Source organism: Bufo bufo, chromosome 9 (genome assembly GCF_905171765.1).
Source record: "Bufo bufo chromosome 9, aBufBuf1.1, whole genome shotgun sequence".
Taxonomy (NCBI): Eukaryota; Metazoa; Chordata; class Amphibia; order Anura; family Bufonidae; genus Bufo; species Bufo bufo.
Genome location: NC_053397.1, coordinates 29,523,040 through 29,538,170, shown reverse-complemented (window position 1 = coordinate 29,538,170; position 15,131 = coordinate 29,523,040). Strand labels below are relative to the sequence as shown.

General features: G+C 41.7%; 1 protein-coding gene across 2 annotated transcripts in view; it reads left to right on the top strand.

The window, feature by feature from the left end:
- PTPRG (protein tyrosine phosphatase receptor type G) overlaps positions 1-15,131 on the top strand; it is a 494,056-nt gene that overhangs the window by 445,609 nt on the left and 33,316 nt on the right. For both annotated transcript variants that reach the window (XM_040407763.1, XM_040407764.1), the window contains 5 exons: positions 6,701-6,797; positions 11,520-11,602; positions 11,810-11,944; positions 14,076-14,210; positions 14,464-14,636. In XM_040407763.1, coding sequence (XP_040263697.1) covers positions 6,701-6,797; positions 11,520-11,602; positions 11,810-11,944; positions 14,076-14,210; positions 14,464-14,636 — 623 coding nt within the window. The remainder of the gene's footprint in view (positions 1-6,700; positions 6,798-11,519; positions 11,603-11,809; positions 11,945-14,075; positions 14,211-14,463; positions 14,637-15,131) is intronic.

Here is a 15,131-nt window from a genome sequence, read left to right as displayed (position 1 = left end):
TGTGGGGTCACCTTTGGGTTAGGGTAAGGAATTATTTCTAGTGTTTTATTGCTGCGCTCACTAGGCAAGGAAATTGGTTGTAGGAGAAGGAAGGGAGGAGAGACACTAGCAGTAGGGACCTCAGGGATGTTTGGGGGATTGAAGACTCTTCTATATGCACCCAATGTTTACTAAGATCTCCCTGCCACTATTGCAGCTGTTGTATTTGAGTTGCCAAGAAGTAATCAAACACATTAGGTAGGCCTATGCCTCCATGAGCTTTTTGTTTGTATAGCAAGGAAGCGGATATCCTTGGTTTTTTACCCGCCCATGTGTAGGCATTAATCATTCGAGTTGCTTTGGTAAAGAATGATTTGGGGACTAAGATAGGGAGAATCTTAAAGATGTACAAGAGCTTAGGTAAAACCATCATTTTGAAGGTAGCTATCCTAACTATCCAGGAGATCTCTTTCAGGGCCATAGATAATAGGTCTGATGTTAGTGTCTAGCAGTGGTATATAGTTGCACTTATATAAGGTTTTCATGGAACCGGTGAGTTTTAGGCCCAGGTAATCTATTTGTTGGGTCTGCCAGTCTAGAGCAAAATTGTTTTTGAGGTAATTTTCCTCTGTTGGAGGAATATTGAGGGGCAGAATTTGAGATTTTGTTTCGTTGAGCTTATAGAGAGTTCTCCAAAGGTTTTTATGAGATCCATAGCTATTCCCAAGGATCTTTTAGGGTGAGTGAAGGATAAGATTATATCATCTGCATACAGAGAAATGTGACTTGTGCGTTTTCCTATGGGCACTCCGGATATGTCCGTATGAGTTCAAATAGCTTGTGCCAATGGTTCGATGGATAACACAAATATAATGGTGGATAGGGGGCACCCCTGTCTAGTTCCATTTGTTATAGGGAGATGGTCTGATAGGGTACAGTTAGCTAATACTCGTGCGGAGGGGGTCGAATAGAGTGCTGAGATCGCATTGAGACACGCTCCTTCAAACCACATGTCTCAAGACAGAAAAGACAAACGACCAATTTAACCGGTCGAACGCCTTTTCCGCGTCTAATGTTACCAACACTGCCGGGGTTTTTTGTCTTTCCAGATCATCTAAATATATTAATGACCCTTCTAGTGTTTTCATAAATCTGACGACCTTTTATAAAGCCTGTTTGGTCAGGAGATACAAGGTCTGGAATTATTATTGGCCAGACGGTTGCCGAGAATTTTGGCGTATATTTTAACATCTAAATTTTGCAAGGAAATTGGCCGTAAGTTTTGACGGACATCAGGGGTTTTGCCTGGTTTAGGTATAGTAACAATTTGTGGCTTCTAGCATTTCTTTTGGGAATTTTTCCTCCTCTATGGCATGTTGTAGGGTATGAGTCAAGTATGGTGTCAAAATGTCTCCATAATATTTATAATATATATTTGATAAACCCTCTGGACCTGGAGCTTTGTGTAGATGTAGGGAACTGATAGTCGTTAGGACCTCTTTCCATTTAGAGATTCCATTTGGAATATGTTTAGTTTAGGGAGAGGAAGAGATTCTAAATATGCATCTATTGATGGCTGCTGTAGTTGAGTGGAGAGGTTGTTTTCCTCTAGATTGTATAGTGATGCGTAATAGGTTTTGAATTCGTTGGCAATTTTGTCTGGGTCATATATGTGGGCTTTAGTAGACTGGTTTTTGAGAAAGGGGATCCTTGATTTTACTGCTTTTTGTTTGATCTTGTGTGCAAGTAGCTTGCCTGCTTTATTGTCCTGCGAATAATATATGGCTTTAGTCTTTCTGAGCTTTCATTCATATTTGCACAGTAAGAGTTCTCTGAGTTGAAGTCTCAGAGATTTTAATTGTGAAGTGCGTGTGGGGGAGAGGTTTCTTTTATTGAGAGTTTCCAGGGGTTTTATTTTTGGCATTAATTCCGTAAAATTCCTTTCTCTTTCTTTTTTTGCTGTACTCCCTATTTTCATGAGGATTCCCCTGATATAGGTTTTATGGGCATTCCATAGGGAGAAGAGGCTAGAGACTGAGCCTTCATTGATTTGAAAGTATTCTTGAAGAGCAGCACCAATTTCCTCCCTATGTGGAATATGCTCTAAGAGGAAAGGGTTCAGTCGCCAAGAGGAACTGTGTCCAGGGGGGCACATGTCTTGTAGTGTTAGTGTGATGGCTGCATGATCCGACCAGGTGATCCCTTCTACTGACGATGCGGTCGTGGCATGTATCAAGGATCTAGTTAGAAGGAATAGATCAATCCTCGAGTAGGAATTGTGCGCTGTGGAGAAGAATGAGAAATCTCTCCTGCTGTCATGTTGAACCCTCCAGATATCGTATAGATCCCTCGATAGGAGGAATTCTCTCAGCCAGGGTGATCTATTGGCGGAGGAGGTGGTATCTAGGAGAGGGTCTACCACTTCATTGAAGTCTCCAAACCATATAGTTTGTCCTTGCCTGACTTTCTCTATTTTTCTGGAGAGTATATTAAGGAATGTAGTCTGGTGTCTATTTGGGGCATAAACTGCCACAAAGGTATACATGACGTTGTTTAAGGATCCCACTACAATAATGGATCTGCCGTTGGGATCTGATAACATTTTGGAAAGTTGAAATGCTACTCTATCCCTGATCCCTAAGATAACCTCTGTTTTTTTATGGAAGTGGGATTGGTATATGATTAGGAAGGAACGGTGATGTATTCAGATGGCATCCTCAGCCTTGAGGTGGGATTCCTGGGCACTAAAAATGCTGCACTGGAGGTTCATAATCTCTCTCCACATGCTTGCTCTCTTGTGAGGGCTATTTAGTCCCTTAACATTGAGCGATGCAATTTTAAGCACCATTGGAGGAGTAAAGTAAAGCGCTTAGGATATCCAGGGAGCCAAGCCTCAGCATCGGGGGCAGGCAAAAGGGGGCCTGGTCATCTCTGCTTGGAGCATGTAATTGATAGGTTTTAAACTTTGTTCTCTTTGGGATCCATGCGCCATAGGAGCTAACTTTTGTGTATTTGGGTGTCTCTGATGGAGAAATAATGTACCTAAGTAGGTGCATAACTATAAAAACATTCAACAAAAGAAAAACATATATCCAGCATAAATTTGCTGTCGGCATAGTGTGTTCCGACACTTGTGTCTGGGGGAAAAACGGATAACTCACGATTTGTAACTGGGTAGAACAGTTCAGCTTAGAGCTCAATCTTGAACAGCTAGTCGGGATTACGGCTTCTGGACTTGCGCTTGGAGGAGACCACTTGCCATTCTTGGCGTAGGTGGGGTGGTGTCGACTTTTGATTTTGGAAGGTTTTGGAGACCGGAATGTTCCATTCTTGCGGCAAAACTTGCCTTCTTCCATTGTAGATATGTATTTTAGGGCACTTCCATGTTGGATTAGAATCTTCGTGGGAAATGCCGATCTATAAGGCATGGTCACGCAGAGCTGCAGTAATGGGGGCTAGGGTTCTTCTTTGCTGCAGGGTGGCTGCAGATAGGTTGGCAAATAGCTTGATCTCCTCATAAGGGGAAGGTAAAGTGCTTCTGTTTCTGCTGCCCTGGAGAAGTGACTCTTTTATCTGAAAAAAATGGATCCTGGCTAGGACATCTCTAGGCGTGGTATGAGTAAGATGCTTGGGACGTGCCACTCTATGTATTCTAATGATGAGAAGGTCACGTTCGGAAATTGAGGGGAGCTTGCATCAGTTCCTGTAGGAAGGATCGCAGTTCTTGCGATTGAACTTCCTCGGGGATTCCTCTCATTTTAACTTAGTTTCGGCGTGACCTGTCTTCAAGGTCAACCAGCTTATGTTTTATTATCTCAATTTCATTTGTGAGGTCATTGTGGGCATCAATAAGTTGGTTTTGTGAGGATGCGAATTCAATCAGTTTTGTTTTAGCATGAGACATTCTACCCTCTAAATCTGATATGGAGGCCTGCAGAGGGTTAATAAGCAAGGCGGTTATCTTGCAAAGATCTGTTAAGAGCTAGCAGCATGTCCCTTTAAGAGGGACCCTTAGGCTGGCATATCTGAGGTAGGGAAATCTTGTAGTGTGAAGTTAGGATAGCCCTGGTTACAAGTGGGAGGTGAGGTAGAACTATTAGGGGCTTTATGTGGCTCTTGCTGGGGGAGCTGCGTATTGTGGAAGTTGCTGGTGGGAGCAGTATGCGGCCTGAACGTGTGTTCTGTGTGCCTCAGACTCTTCCCAGGACTGTCATGGAGCGAGGAGGCTGGGGAGTTGCCAGCTCCAGCCAGTGCATTTGCGGTAAGTGTTTGGGATTGGGGGTGAGGTTCTGTACCCTCTCCATGTGCAGCAGTGTCGGGTGGTTGCGCTTCCTGTCTCGTTGGTGAGAAGTGAGTGCCTCCTCCGCCATCTTGTGCGCGCTCCTTCTCAAAAAGGAGCGGAGTTTCCCTTGAGCTTTAACAGACCTTTTGCACCTCGTCATCATGGATGGTTGTGACATGGGGATGGCGGGTATTAGTATGTTGCCAAAGTCAGGAATTGGCCCGATTCCAGAGCTGAGTGCTATTTTGTCGCTGCTGTGTTAGTGGAACTCTTCTAGGCGGCCATCTCATACGGCAGCAGGCCACGCCACCCGCAAAGTCCTTTTTGAGCAATACATAGAATGTATAGAAATGTAGAGGGCAGAGATGGTAAAAAATCCATCTTTCTTCCTTCTAGGTTCCTGCTGTCACTGATGGCAAATTGTGATACACCAGATTACGTTCCCTAGAGATGTAGCTTGACTTTCCTTCACTCAGGACAAAAATGCAATTATCTGTGTGGCAGGCTCAGCACTATGAAGTGCCTTTTGCGCTGTGGCATTAGAAGAATTTTGATATCTCTGACCTTTTAGTCTAACCAGACTGTCTATTACTCTGTAACTTCTCTAGCGCCGTTCTATGGAAACAGTAGGTTTAAAGAGCTCACCAAATGCTTGAAATAACTTCTTTATTAACTTCAACTTTTCTTCATATATAACACTGCCGCCTCCACAGCAGATAGTCCATCTACAAAACACATGTTGAATAAAGTATCATAAAATGGCGGTATGCATAAGATGGTGGTTCAACTGTTGAATCTCATCATTCAACATAAAATGGTGGATATATTTCTCTCTCCAGTATCTGTACTCACTTTAAGATCTTTCTGAGAGGTATATCTGAGGTTAAACAAATTTCACTTGCTCTGCTTGGTTTGCAGTTTGTTCTATACAATTGCTTATGATTTGCTATAAGCAACAATCAAAGGGAACCCGCGCTGCCTTCTTTATTAGAACAGAATCTAATCTGAAATACACTGAGTAACACTCCTTGGAGTGTGCCGCTGCAGGTCTATAGTAGGGAAAAAATGCCTAAACCCTAAAATAAGTGAATAAAATCAAAAAGCAATATAATAAACCGCGCTGGCTATCCAGTGTAAATCTACAAGTTGTGTACCTAGAACAGGGTATATATAATTATAACTTGCCTTTATACCGCTGGCTTTTAGGGGTTCCTTACGGAGCTTCCTGGTGCTTGTGTTCAGAGGTAGTAGTGGCGGCTGTATCTTCTGGTTTCCTCTTTCAAACGCGCGCGGTCCCGGCCGGTGACTCGTGCGCGTGAGGGAAACCCAGGCTGGTGATCCAGGAGGACGCTGCTTCCGTGTGACGTCACACTAAGTATGGATACTCTCTCAGGCCAAAAGACCTCTCCAACGCGTTTCGAAATTACCGAATTTCTTCATCAGGGTTATAATTATATAATCAATCAGGTTATAATTATATATACCCTGTTCTAGGTACACAACTTGTAGATTTACACTGGATAGCCAGCGCGGTTTATTATATTGGTTTTTGATTTGCTATAAGCAGTTCGCATTTGTATGCAATTTGTTTGGATTGTATGGCTCAGTAGTTCGTTTGTATGCAATTGGTGGAACTGTAAGTAAACACACATTTAACTGGTTCAGTATACAGTACTAATCACTATATTAACAGTAGGAACATTAACTGTTCTAAATACCTATTTTGGCCTTTCTGCTTCCATAAAACACGGCTCTTAGTGGAGTGAATGTCTATTCAGCTTCTCTCCTCTGGTGTAATGATTCTAGCAGCTCCTGCCAGGGGAATTTCCCACACATGCTGTGTGTGAGGCTGGCTGTGATTAGTCTAGTCTCCTGCCCAGCAACAACAGTTTAACTCTATGCTTTCTGTTACGTTACCTTACCTTACGTTATATAATGAATCTTAAAGGCATATTATCTTTTCTGCTTCTGTGAACACAATATATAACTGTTATATGACATCCAAACTTGAAATCACTGTAAAAAAACTCTGCTTTTGTCTTTAACACACAAACATAGGAACTTTATTAAGGTTATTGGCAGGTTTAGCTGTATAAACATATGAGCTATATTAGCAACCTAGGACAGGTCTTAGCTGGCCAGCTACAATCAAATACCATAACCACCGCAGAGTGGCTTGTTTGTGCCCAGCCCCCTAGTACTCAACACTTTGCTAAGGACCCTGTTCCCTTGACGTGCAAAGATGTTTTTCTAAGATGTATTTGGTGTTGACACCACGGTAGTAGGGTTACCCTAGTACGAGGGTAAACCACACATCTGTATTTCAGCTCTGTGGTAGAGCCAGATCCAAGTACGGAGTCAGATCTGTGTCCTACCAGGAAAGCATTTCCCAAATATGAGGTTGTGTCTTAATTTTACCGTGTTTTTATCTTTCTGCAGGAAGTTCAGCGCTGTACATCTGACATGAACATCACAGCAGAACATTCCAATCATCCAGATAACAAACACAAGAACAGATATATCAACATAGTCGCATGTAAGTGTTTGAAGTACTATTCCCTGTCGTCTTGCTGCCTCATTGTAAGCTTCTTTGAAGTGGGTGGAGCTAGAATAATCATTAGCCAATCAAATTATGAGATGAACTGTAGCAGGAGAGGAGTGCGTTGATCATGTAGGAGGCAGTGACTTGTCCATTTATGTCATTAGATTCATGTGATCAGAATTGCATGAGCCGGGTCAGTACCATGATTTGCAAGGACATAGAACATCCTTCAGCCCACCAGATCTGGGGAAGGTTTGGAGCAGCAGGAAAGGAGTGTGTTGATCTTGTAGGATGCAGTGAATCTGATCTCCAGAAGCTTGCAAATGTATTCTGGTTAGCCATTAAAGGTATCCATCCTATAATATTTTTGTCTTTGACACACAAGTATTTTAAATCACACTGACTATGTTAGTTTAGTCAGTGCTGCATGAACGAGATCAGTACCAAGAGGTAGGTGGGCATAGAACACTCTAAGCCAATAGCGTCATGGAAAGGTTAATTGCAGCAGGAAATGAGCAGGTTGATTTTGTTGGAGCCAGTGACTTGTCCACTTATATTGTTCACTTTGCGAGATCAGAGTAGCATGGGTCAGTACCAAAGATGGGCAAGTATAGATAATAAGATCATGGAAAGGCTCAGTGCAGCAGGAAATGAGTGGGTTGATCTTGTTGGTTTCCAGTGACTTGTTATATTGAAAGATTTGTGTGGTCAGAGCTGCATGAATAGAGGCAGTAACAATACGTGGACAGGATTGAAAATCTCATAGCCAATAAGATCATGGAAGGGATCAGTGCAGCAGGTAATGATTGGATTGATCTTGCAGGAGGCAGTGACTTATCCTCTATATAGGTGATGGCTCACCTCCGGCACTCCAACTGTGGTGAAACTACGACTCCCAGCATGCTCCATTCATTTCTATGGAGTACTGAGAACAGCCAAGCAAGTGTACATTTTGGGAGTTGTAGTTTTACCACAGCTGGAGTGCCGGAAGTTAGCCATCATAGCTCTACATTGTTAGCGTCGTGTGGTCATTGCTGCATGAACAGGGTCAGTACCATGGAATAGGCAAGCATAAAACACAGTAACCATTTAGAAGGTTCAAAATGGCAGGAAAGGAGTGTGCGGACCTTGTAAAACGGGGTGACCTATCCACTTACATATGTTTTTATGTTGGTGAGAACAGAAGTGCTTCTTTGGCAGTGTCATGGTGGGAGGCTACACACACAAAGTGATAAAAGTAGAACTCCCTATCAAATAAGAGAACCTGTTTGGGACTTGACAACACCAAACAATATCTAGTTTATAATCTGATAAAAAAAATATACCCTACAGTAGTAAAAAAAAAATGGTAATCCAGGATCAGATGCCCTAGCCCTGAGTCTTGCGTCTGTAGTCCTGACAATTCTGGACTACAAGAAGTTTATTTCAGTGATGTATGAAACTCCATGGACAGGTGATTAATTGGTCTCCATTATTTTCTAAAGTTCAGAAAATTGTTTCCTTTTGCATACTGTAGCATTTTCCTTGTATCAGCAGCAAAATATTAAATGCTGCATGATTTCCAGAAATTCTTCATTGTTGCAGTGGAAGGAGGGGGAAAAAAAATATCTGCATGCGCTCCAACTAGCAGAGCCAAATGTGTGGACGTTTGTTCCCGACACTGTTCCATACCCACTATTAAATGTTAATTAGCTGCTGCTACACATTTCGGCTCCAATTTCCACTAATAGTAAGCAAATTTGAACTGTGTAATGCTCATTCAGGCCTATGCAGAACATAGAAATGTAGCAGAGTTTGCCTCAAGCTCAAGTTGGGATATTGTCATTTCCATACTGTTTAATAGTGACAAAACCTAAGCTTTCCTCAGGTCGTTAGCGGTGTGGATGGATTATGGATGTTTCTTCCTCTAGTCCCTCCTTACATTGCTGTATCTTTTTGCCTTAGTAGGTTCTCATTCTGCTCAGTCCTGTAGTGTTAACAAAAGCTAAGAAATAAGTTCTGCATCTAAGCAGAGTTGGAATGGTCCACCAAGTCCACAGGATGGACCCAGGCTCTGATACCATAATGAGCCTCAGAGGCCTTACCAGAAGACATTCCAGTTTTGGAGCGGAGTTTGGACCTCAATCAGTTGCCTCTAAAGACTATTCTTTGTGGGTTTTGTCACAAAAATTGGCTGAGACTTTAGAATAATTTTCTATGTTGAGCCAACGAATCCCAGTGTGACAGTGTATCTGTTCATGACAAGAAGTAACTCTTTGGAGCAATGAACCTGTTGCCAGGGGCAGAAAAGCTCATGATGACCATGTTATTGTATCTACCTTGTGTGCAGCGGTTAAGCTAAATGGGACTTAATGCTTTGCCCTAGTGTAATAGAGTAATAATCTATGTCCATTATAGAGCAGCTCTACTATGTATGAATGGATTTCACTTTATAATTACATGAAGCTTTTAAAGTGTACTTCCAGCTATGAACAACATTTAATTTATAGGTCTGAAATTCTGTGCTCTCTCCTTATAGAGGTCTGTGCATCATGATAGTTTTTTTTTCTGCTGCAGCCACCACTATGGAGAGATTTACACCATGTGGATATATACATATTGAACTGCATTATAAATCTGTATGCGGTAAGCTCCTAAGCTCCCTCTACTGGTGGCTGCAGGTAGCTAATATTTTATCATTTAATGCTGTCCGCACTGTGGATTTGGAACTCTGTATCATGGAGCCTGACCGCTATAAATATATGTACAGTACAGACCAAAAGTTTGGACACACCTTCTCATTCAAAGAGTTTTCTTTATTTTCATGACTATGAAGGCATCAAAACTATGAATTAACACATGTGGAATTATATACATAACAAACAAGTGTGAAACAACAGAAAATATGTAATATTCTAGGTTCTTCAAAGTAGCCACCTTTTGTTTTGATTACTGCTTTGCACACTCTTGGCATTCTCTTGATGAGCTTCAAGAGGAAGTCCCCTGAAATGGTTTTCACTTCACAGGTGTGCCCTGTCAGGTTTAATAAGTGGGATTTCTTGCCTTATAAATGGGGTTGGGACCATCAGTTGCGTTGAGGAGAAGTCAGGTGGATACACAGCTGATAGTCCTACTGAATAGACTGTTAGCTGCTTTTTTCTTGCCATAATACAAATTCTAAGTAAAGAAAAACGAGTGGCCATCATTACTTTAAGAAATGAAGGTCAGTCAGTCAGCCTAAAAATTGGGAAAACTTTGAAAGTAAGGGCTATTTGACTATGAAGGAGAGTGATGGGGTGCTGCGCCAGATGACCTGGCCTCCACAGTCACCGGACCTGAACCCAATCGAGATGGTTTGGGGTGAGCTGGACCGCAGAGTGAAGGTAAAAGGGCCAACAAGTGCTAAGCATCTCTGGGAACTCCTTCAAGACTGTTGGAAGACCATTTCAGGGGACTACCTCTGGAGGCTCATCAAGAGAATGCCAAGAGTGTGCAAAGCACTAATCAAAGCAAAAGGTGGCTACTTTGAAGAACCTAGAATATGACATATTTTCAGTTGTTTCACACTTGTTTGTTATGTATATAATTCCACATGTGTTAATTCATAGTTTTGATGCCTTCATAGTCATGAAAATAAAGAAAACTCTTTGAATGAGAAGGTGTGTCCAAACTTTTGGTCTGTACTGTATATATTAGAAAAGTAATTGGCACAGGATATAGGATCTAAAAACACTGTTAATGCGGATGCTTGTACTCGTACTCAGTGCAATGTAGTACACTGATACAACCTATAACCTCACTAAAGAGATCTGTTGATTTGTTGGCATGATCAAGATACTTCAGATATTCTCCAAGTGAATCTCTGAGCCAACCCTTTCCCAAAAAATATTGTCAGGCATGCAGTGCTATAAAAAAAAAAAAAACATCCTTACCTGTCCGATCTACCGCCAGTCCAATGCTGTGGCTCCAGTGTTCTCCGCTTGTCTTTGTTTCTGCCATTGCATTGATGACATCCCCAACTCCTCTAAGTAATCACTGCAGTCAGTCACTGGCCTCAGTGGTCACGTGGGGTAGTTGTGTGCGTCATCGCTGCAGTACCATCACTGACTTCCCAGTGTGACCAGAAGACTGACAGAGCACTGGAGCCATAGCGCTGGAATAGTGGGAACACGGACAGGCGAGTAAGGCTTTTTTTGTTTTTTTAACACTTCTTTTCTTTTAGGGTCCTTTCACATGTCCGTAAGTGTTTTGCGGATCCGCAAAACAATGTGCATTCTGCAATTTGTGGACCGCACATCGCCAGCACTATAATAGAAAATGCCTAAACTTGCAGACTAGGACATGTTCTATTTTTTCGCGGAAACGGAAGCACGGATGCGGAAGTGCGGATCCACCGATGCGGACAGCACATTTCAGCCCCATTGAAAATGAATGGGTCTGCACCCGTTCCGCAAAATTGCGGAACGGATGTGGATCCATTTTGCGGACGTGTGAATTGACGCTTAGACAATTTTTGGGGGGTTTTTGGAAAACCCCTTTAAGCAAAATAAACTACAGGCAGCCTGAAGTATTTCAACAGCTTTGTTTTAAGCCAGGCCTCCATAACCTTCCTAATTTGTAGACCAGTGATGAGAAAAGCTTCAGGCTCCAGTACCTCTCGCGGATAATTTCTATTTAAATATTTGTATGTTTTGTGCCCCGTTGAGTTCATTTTTGCGTCATGGTTTGTTTTTCCAGACGATCACAGTAGGGTGAAACTGAGGCCCTTCCCCGGCAAGGATTCAAAGCACAGTGACTACATTAATGCCAATTATGTTGATGTAAGTTGTCTTCAATTAACATGACTGTTCTGAATGATTAACATATTTTATGGAATTTTTGTTTCTATACCGTTTCTGAAATTTGTATGAAGAGACGGTTTGCATCATATCTTCAATCCATGAAATATATTTCTTTTTTTGTCTTCGTAAATTATTAATTTGTTTGCCGCGAGGCGGCTTTCATCTTGAGTTTGCTTGTCTTTGAAGGGCTACAACAAAGCAAAGGCCTACATCGCAGCCCAGGGACCTTTAAAGTCGACTTTTGAAGATTTCTGGAGGATGATTTGGGAGCAAAACACTGGAATCATTGTTATGATAACAAATCTGGTGGAAAAGGGGCGAGTAAGTAGTGTTTGGCTGTAAGCGGTTTAATTCCCTGGTAATCTTACTTGAGGATATGGGATTGTGGAGATCTCCTGAATAATTAATAGATGGTGAGAGCTGAGCTTTGTTTTTTTTTGTTTTTCTCAAGATACATTTGCTTCCCCCTATTGCAGAAAGTGTAGGAGTAGAGTATGGGGACATAGTTCACCAAGGTAGGACTGCACAGTGCTGAAATAGAGGAATATAATATATCATAGAGGCTTTTTGGTTGCATTGGATCAATGCAATTTTTATTAGATGTACCTATGTTCGTTGCAAACAGTATAAACTTGAATTAAAACATAGAGAGCACAACGTGTTTTATATCACTTGGGGGTTTGTCCCTCTGCATTATTTTTATAATAACCATTGGCAATTTTTGCTTGCAATACTATGCCCAACCTCATGGTGTGCTATTTACTGGAACAAAATCCACGAGCAGCACAAACCATAAAGCACATTACTTGTACACAATTATGTAAATTGGTAAAAAAAAATAGATTGTGATTTCTCATCTTTCTCATCCAGGAACAATTTTTTTTTAAAGAGGGCAAAATGACTTAATAAAAAATTTAATATTAAAGGGGTTCTCCGGGAATTAAGAAAATAAAAATACTTAAATATTACTTTATTATAAATATATTCTCAAATACCTTTCATTAGTTAAAATGGCTCGTTTTGTCTGGGGAGCAATCATAGGGGAAACAAAATGGCCGCTGTCCTATTCATTCACACAAAACCTGTCCTGATCACACATGAGGACAAGTTACTTTACAACACTGAGGTAAAGAGCTGCCTCCTCCTCCTCTCTACTTGTCAGGGATTATGATCCTGAATACAGATGATAAGAACTTTAGCTGAATCTCCAGGGAATTTAGTTCATGAGGAGACATGAAGTACAGAGAGGACGGATAGGACAGACTGTGGTAATGTGTTGCTGTGGTAATGGAGACTGTAAACAAGTGCTGCAGCTCATTAGCCACACCTCACCCTCCTCTCATGTCTCCTCATCATCTCCATTCCCACAGAGATTCACCTGTATTCAGGATCATGATTCCTGACAAGCAGAGCAGAGAGGAGGATGAGGCAGCACTATGGCTCATTGTGGTGAAGTAACACAGTCCTCCTGTGTGATTAGGACAGGTTTTGTGTGTACTGATAGGACGCCGGCCATTTTATTTCTCCTAATGATTGCTCCCTAGACAAAACAAGCCATTATAACTAATGAAAGGTATTTGGGAATATATTTATAATGAAGTAATATTTAAATATTTTCATTTTTTTTTTAATTCCTGGAGAACCCCTTTAACCTCTGTCATTCTACTTCCCAGTCCCTCTCTACATGGATATGTGACCACTCAGCCAACTACTGGCTGTGACGGTTTTTCACTGTGGCCAGTGATTGGCTGAGTGGTCAGATTTCCAAGAAGTAAAAAGCACTGGGGGACACTGAAAACTTTGGAATGGGAAGAAGGGGAATCGGTAAGGTATTACTTTTTTTAGGAAAACATTTTCCCACCCACAAACTTGAACATGCGCAGTGAACTGGATGATGATGATGCTCACAGAGGGGTAGGCAGGCGATCCTAGACAGGATATCAATTAGGGGCTTGCTGGTGTAGAAAGCTGAAGTAGGTGGAGAGAAGATGTTGAGGGAAGGAGTGGAGCTCTATATAGATGGGAGTGACTGGGCACCATTAGCCCTCAGGAGCATAACTTGGGATCTTTTCAACTAATTTGCATATGGCTCAGAAGATGTTTTTTTGAGCTATAAAAATGACCAAAAGAACCTAAAAGTTGGTCTCATACCCTTTTCTACAAGGTGGCAAAAACCTGTACCGGGCTTTCCTATAGAGAGGAACTGCAATGTTCTCAAATAATAGAGAATTGGCACAAAGGTTGTGGGAAAGGCATGAAGGGGAACATAAATACAAGGCCTTTCTGTCCTGACTCGCAGGAAGTCAGCACCAAAATAGGGACTCCTCTTGATCCCTAGAGAATGAATTGCCAGTCAGTTGTTAAGTTGGATATATACAGGTACCATTTAGCATTCCCCACCTTTAAAATGGATTACACTGAAGCTGAACTCTTGCTTTTTTTTTTCTTTCAGAGAAAATGCGATCAATATTGGCCAGCAGAGAACAGTGAGGAGTATGGGAACATTTTGGTAACATTCAAGAGCACAAAGGTGTATGCCTGCTACACAGTGCGCAAATTCACCATCAGGAACGTGAAGATGAAGAAGGTGAGACCACCTAAGTGTACATATCCTAGCACAGAGGTGTAACTTAAAGGTCCTTGCCCCCCCAGTCTTCTTATGTGGCAGTGTGAATTTTGGGGCCCAGGTGTGACTGCTACCTCTCCCCCCTATAGCTACACCCCTGTCCTAGTCAATCAAATCTGACAAGTACTCTAATAACCTATTAAAGATTATTTTTTATAACTCAGTAGGGCGTTCATCTGTACCATACTGACTATTGTTTTTTTTTATATGACAGGGTCAGAAGGGGAACCCTAAAGGTCGTCACAATGAGAGAACGGTTATTCAGTATCACTACACACAATGGCCAGATATGGGAGTCCCAGAGTACGCTCTGCCGGTCCTCACGTTCGTACGGAGATCATCTGCAGCTCTACAACCAGACTTAGGACCTGTGGTGGTACACTGCAGGTGAGTTCCTGTATAGCCTAGAAATATATATGTGGGATCCTACATTTTGCTTTATTTATAAGTTTAAAGAACATCTGTCATCATGATCTTAAACCAAGAATATAGTCTGGTAGGGTTAATCATGCTGACAAAAACGATACCCTGATTATGTATTTCTGTTGTCCCAGTCCTTGATATGTACTTACTGGAGCACCAAGGGGCCGACCACAGCCCTTGGAGCACCAGTTAGTAACACACCTACAGCCTTAGTCCCTCTCCCTTTATCTTGGATTTGACAGGGCTAGACAAAAGCATCAGGCATGTTGAAATTAAACAGCCCAATGCTTTTTTACTCCCAGTCCCATGGATATTGTCAGGTTATAAAATTATGGTGGGTGCCAAGTTAAAAAAATTTTTTTAAAAGTACAACATTTGGGAAAGAAGCCAATATTTTTTTTGCATGCTGCCTGCCATAATGTAGAGATAGGCAAATTTTAATGAATTTATTCTTCTCAT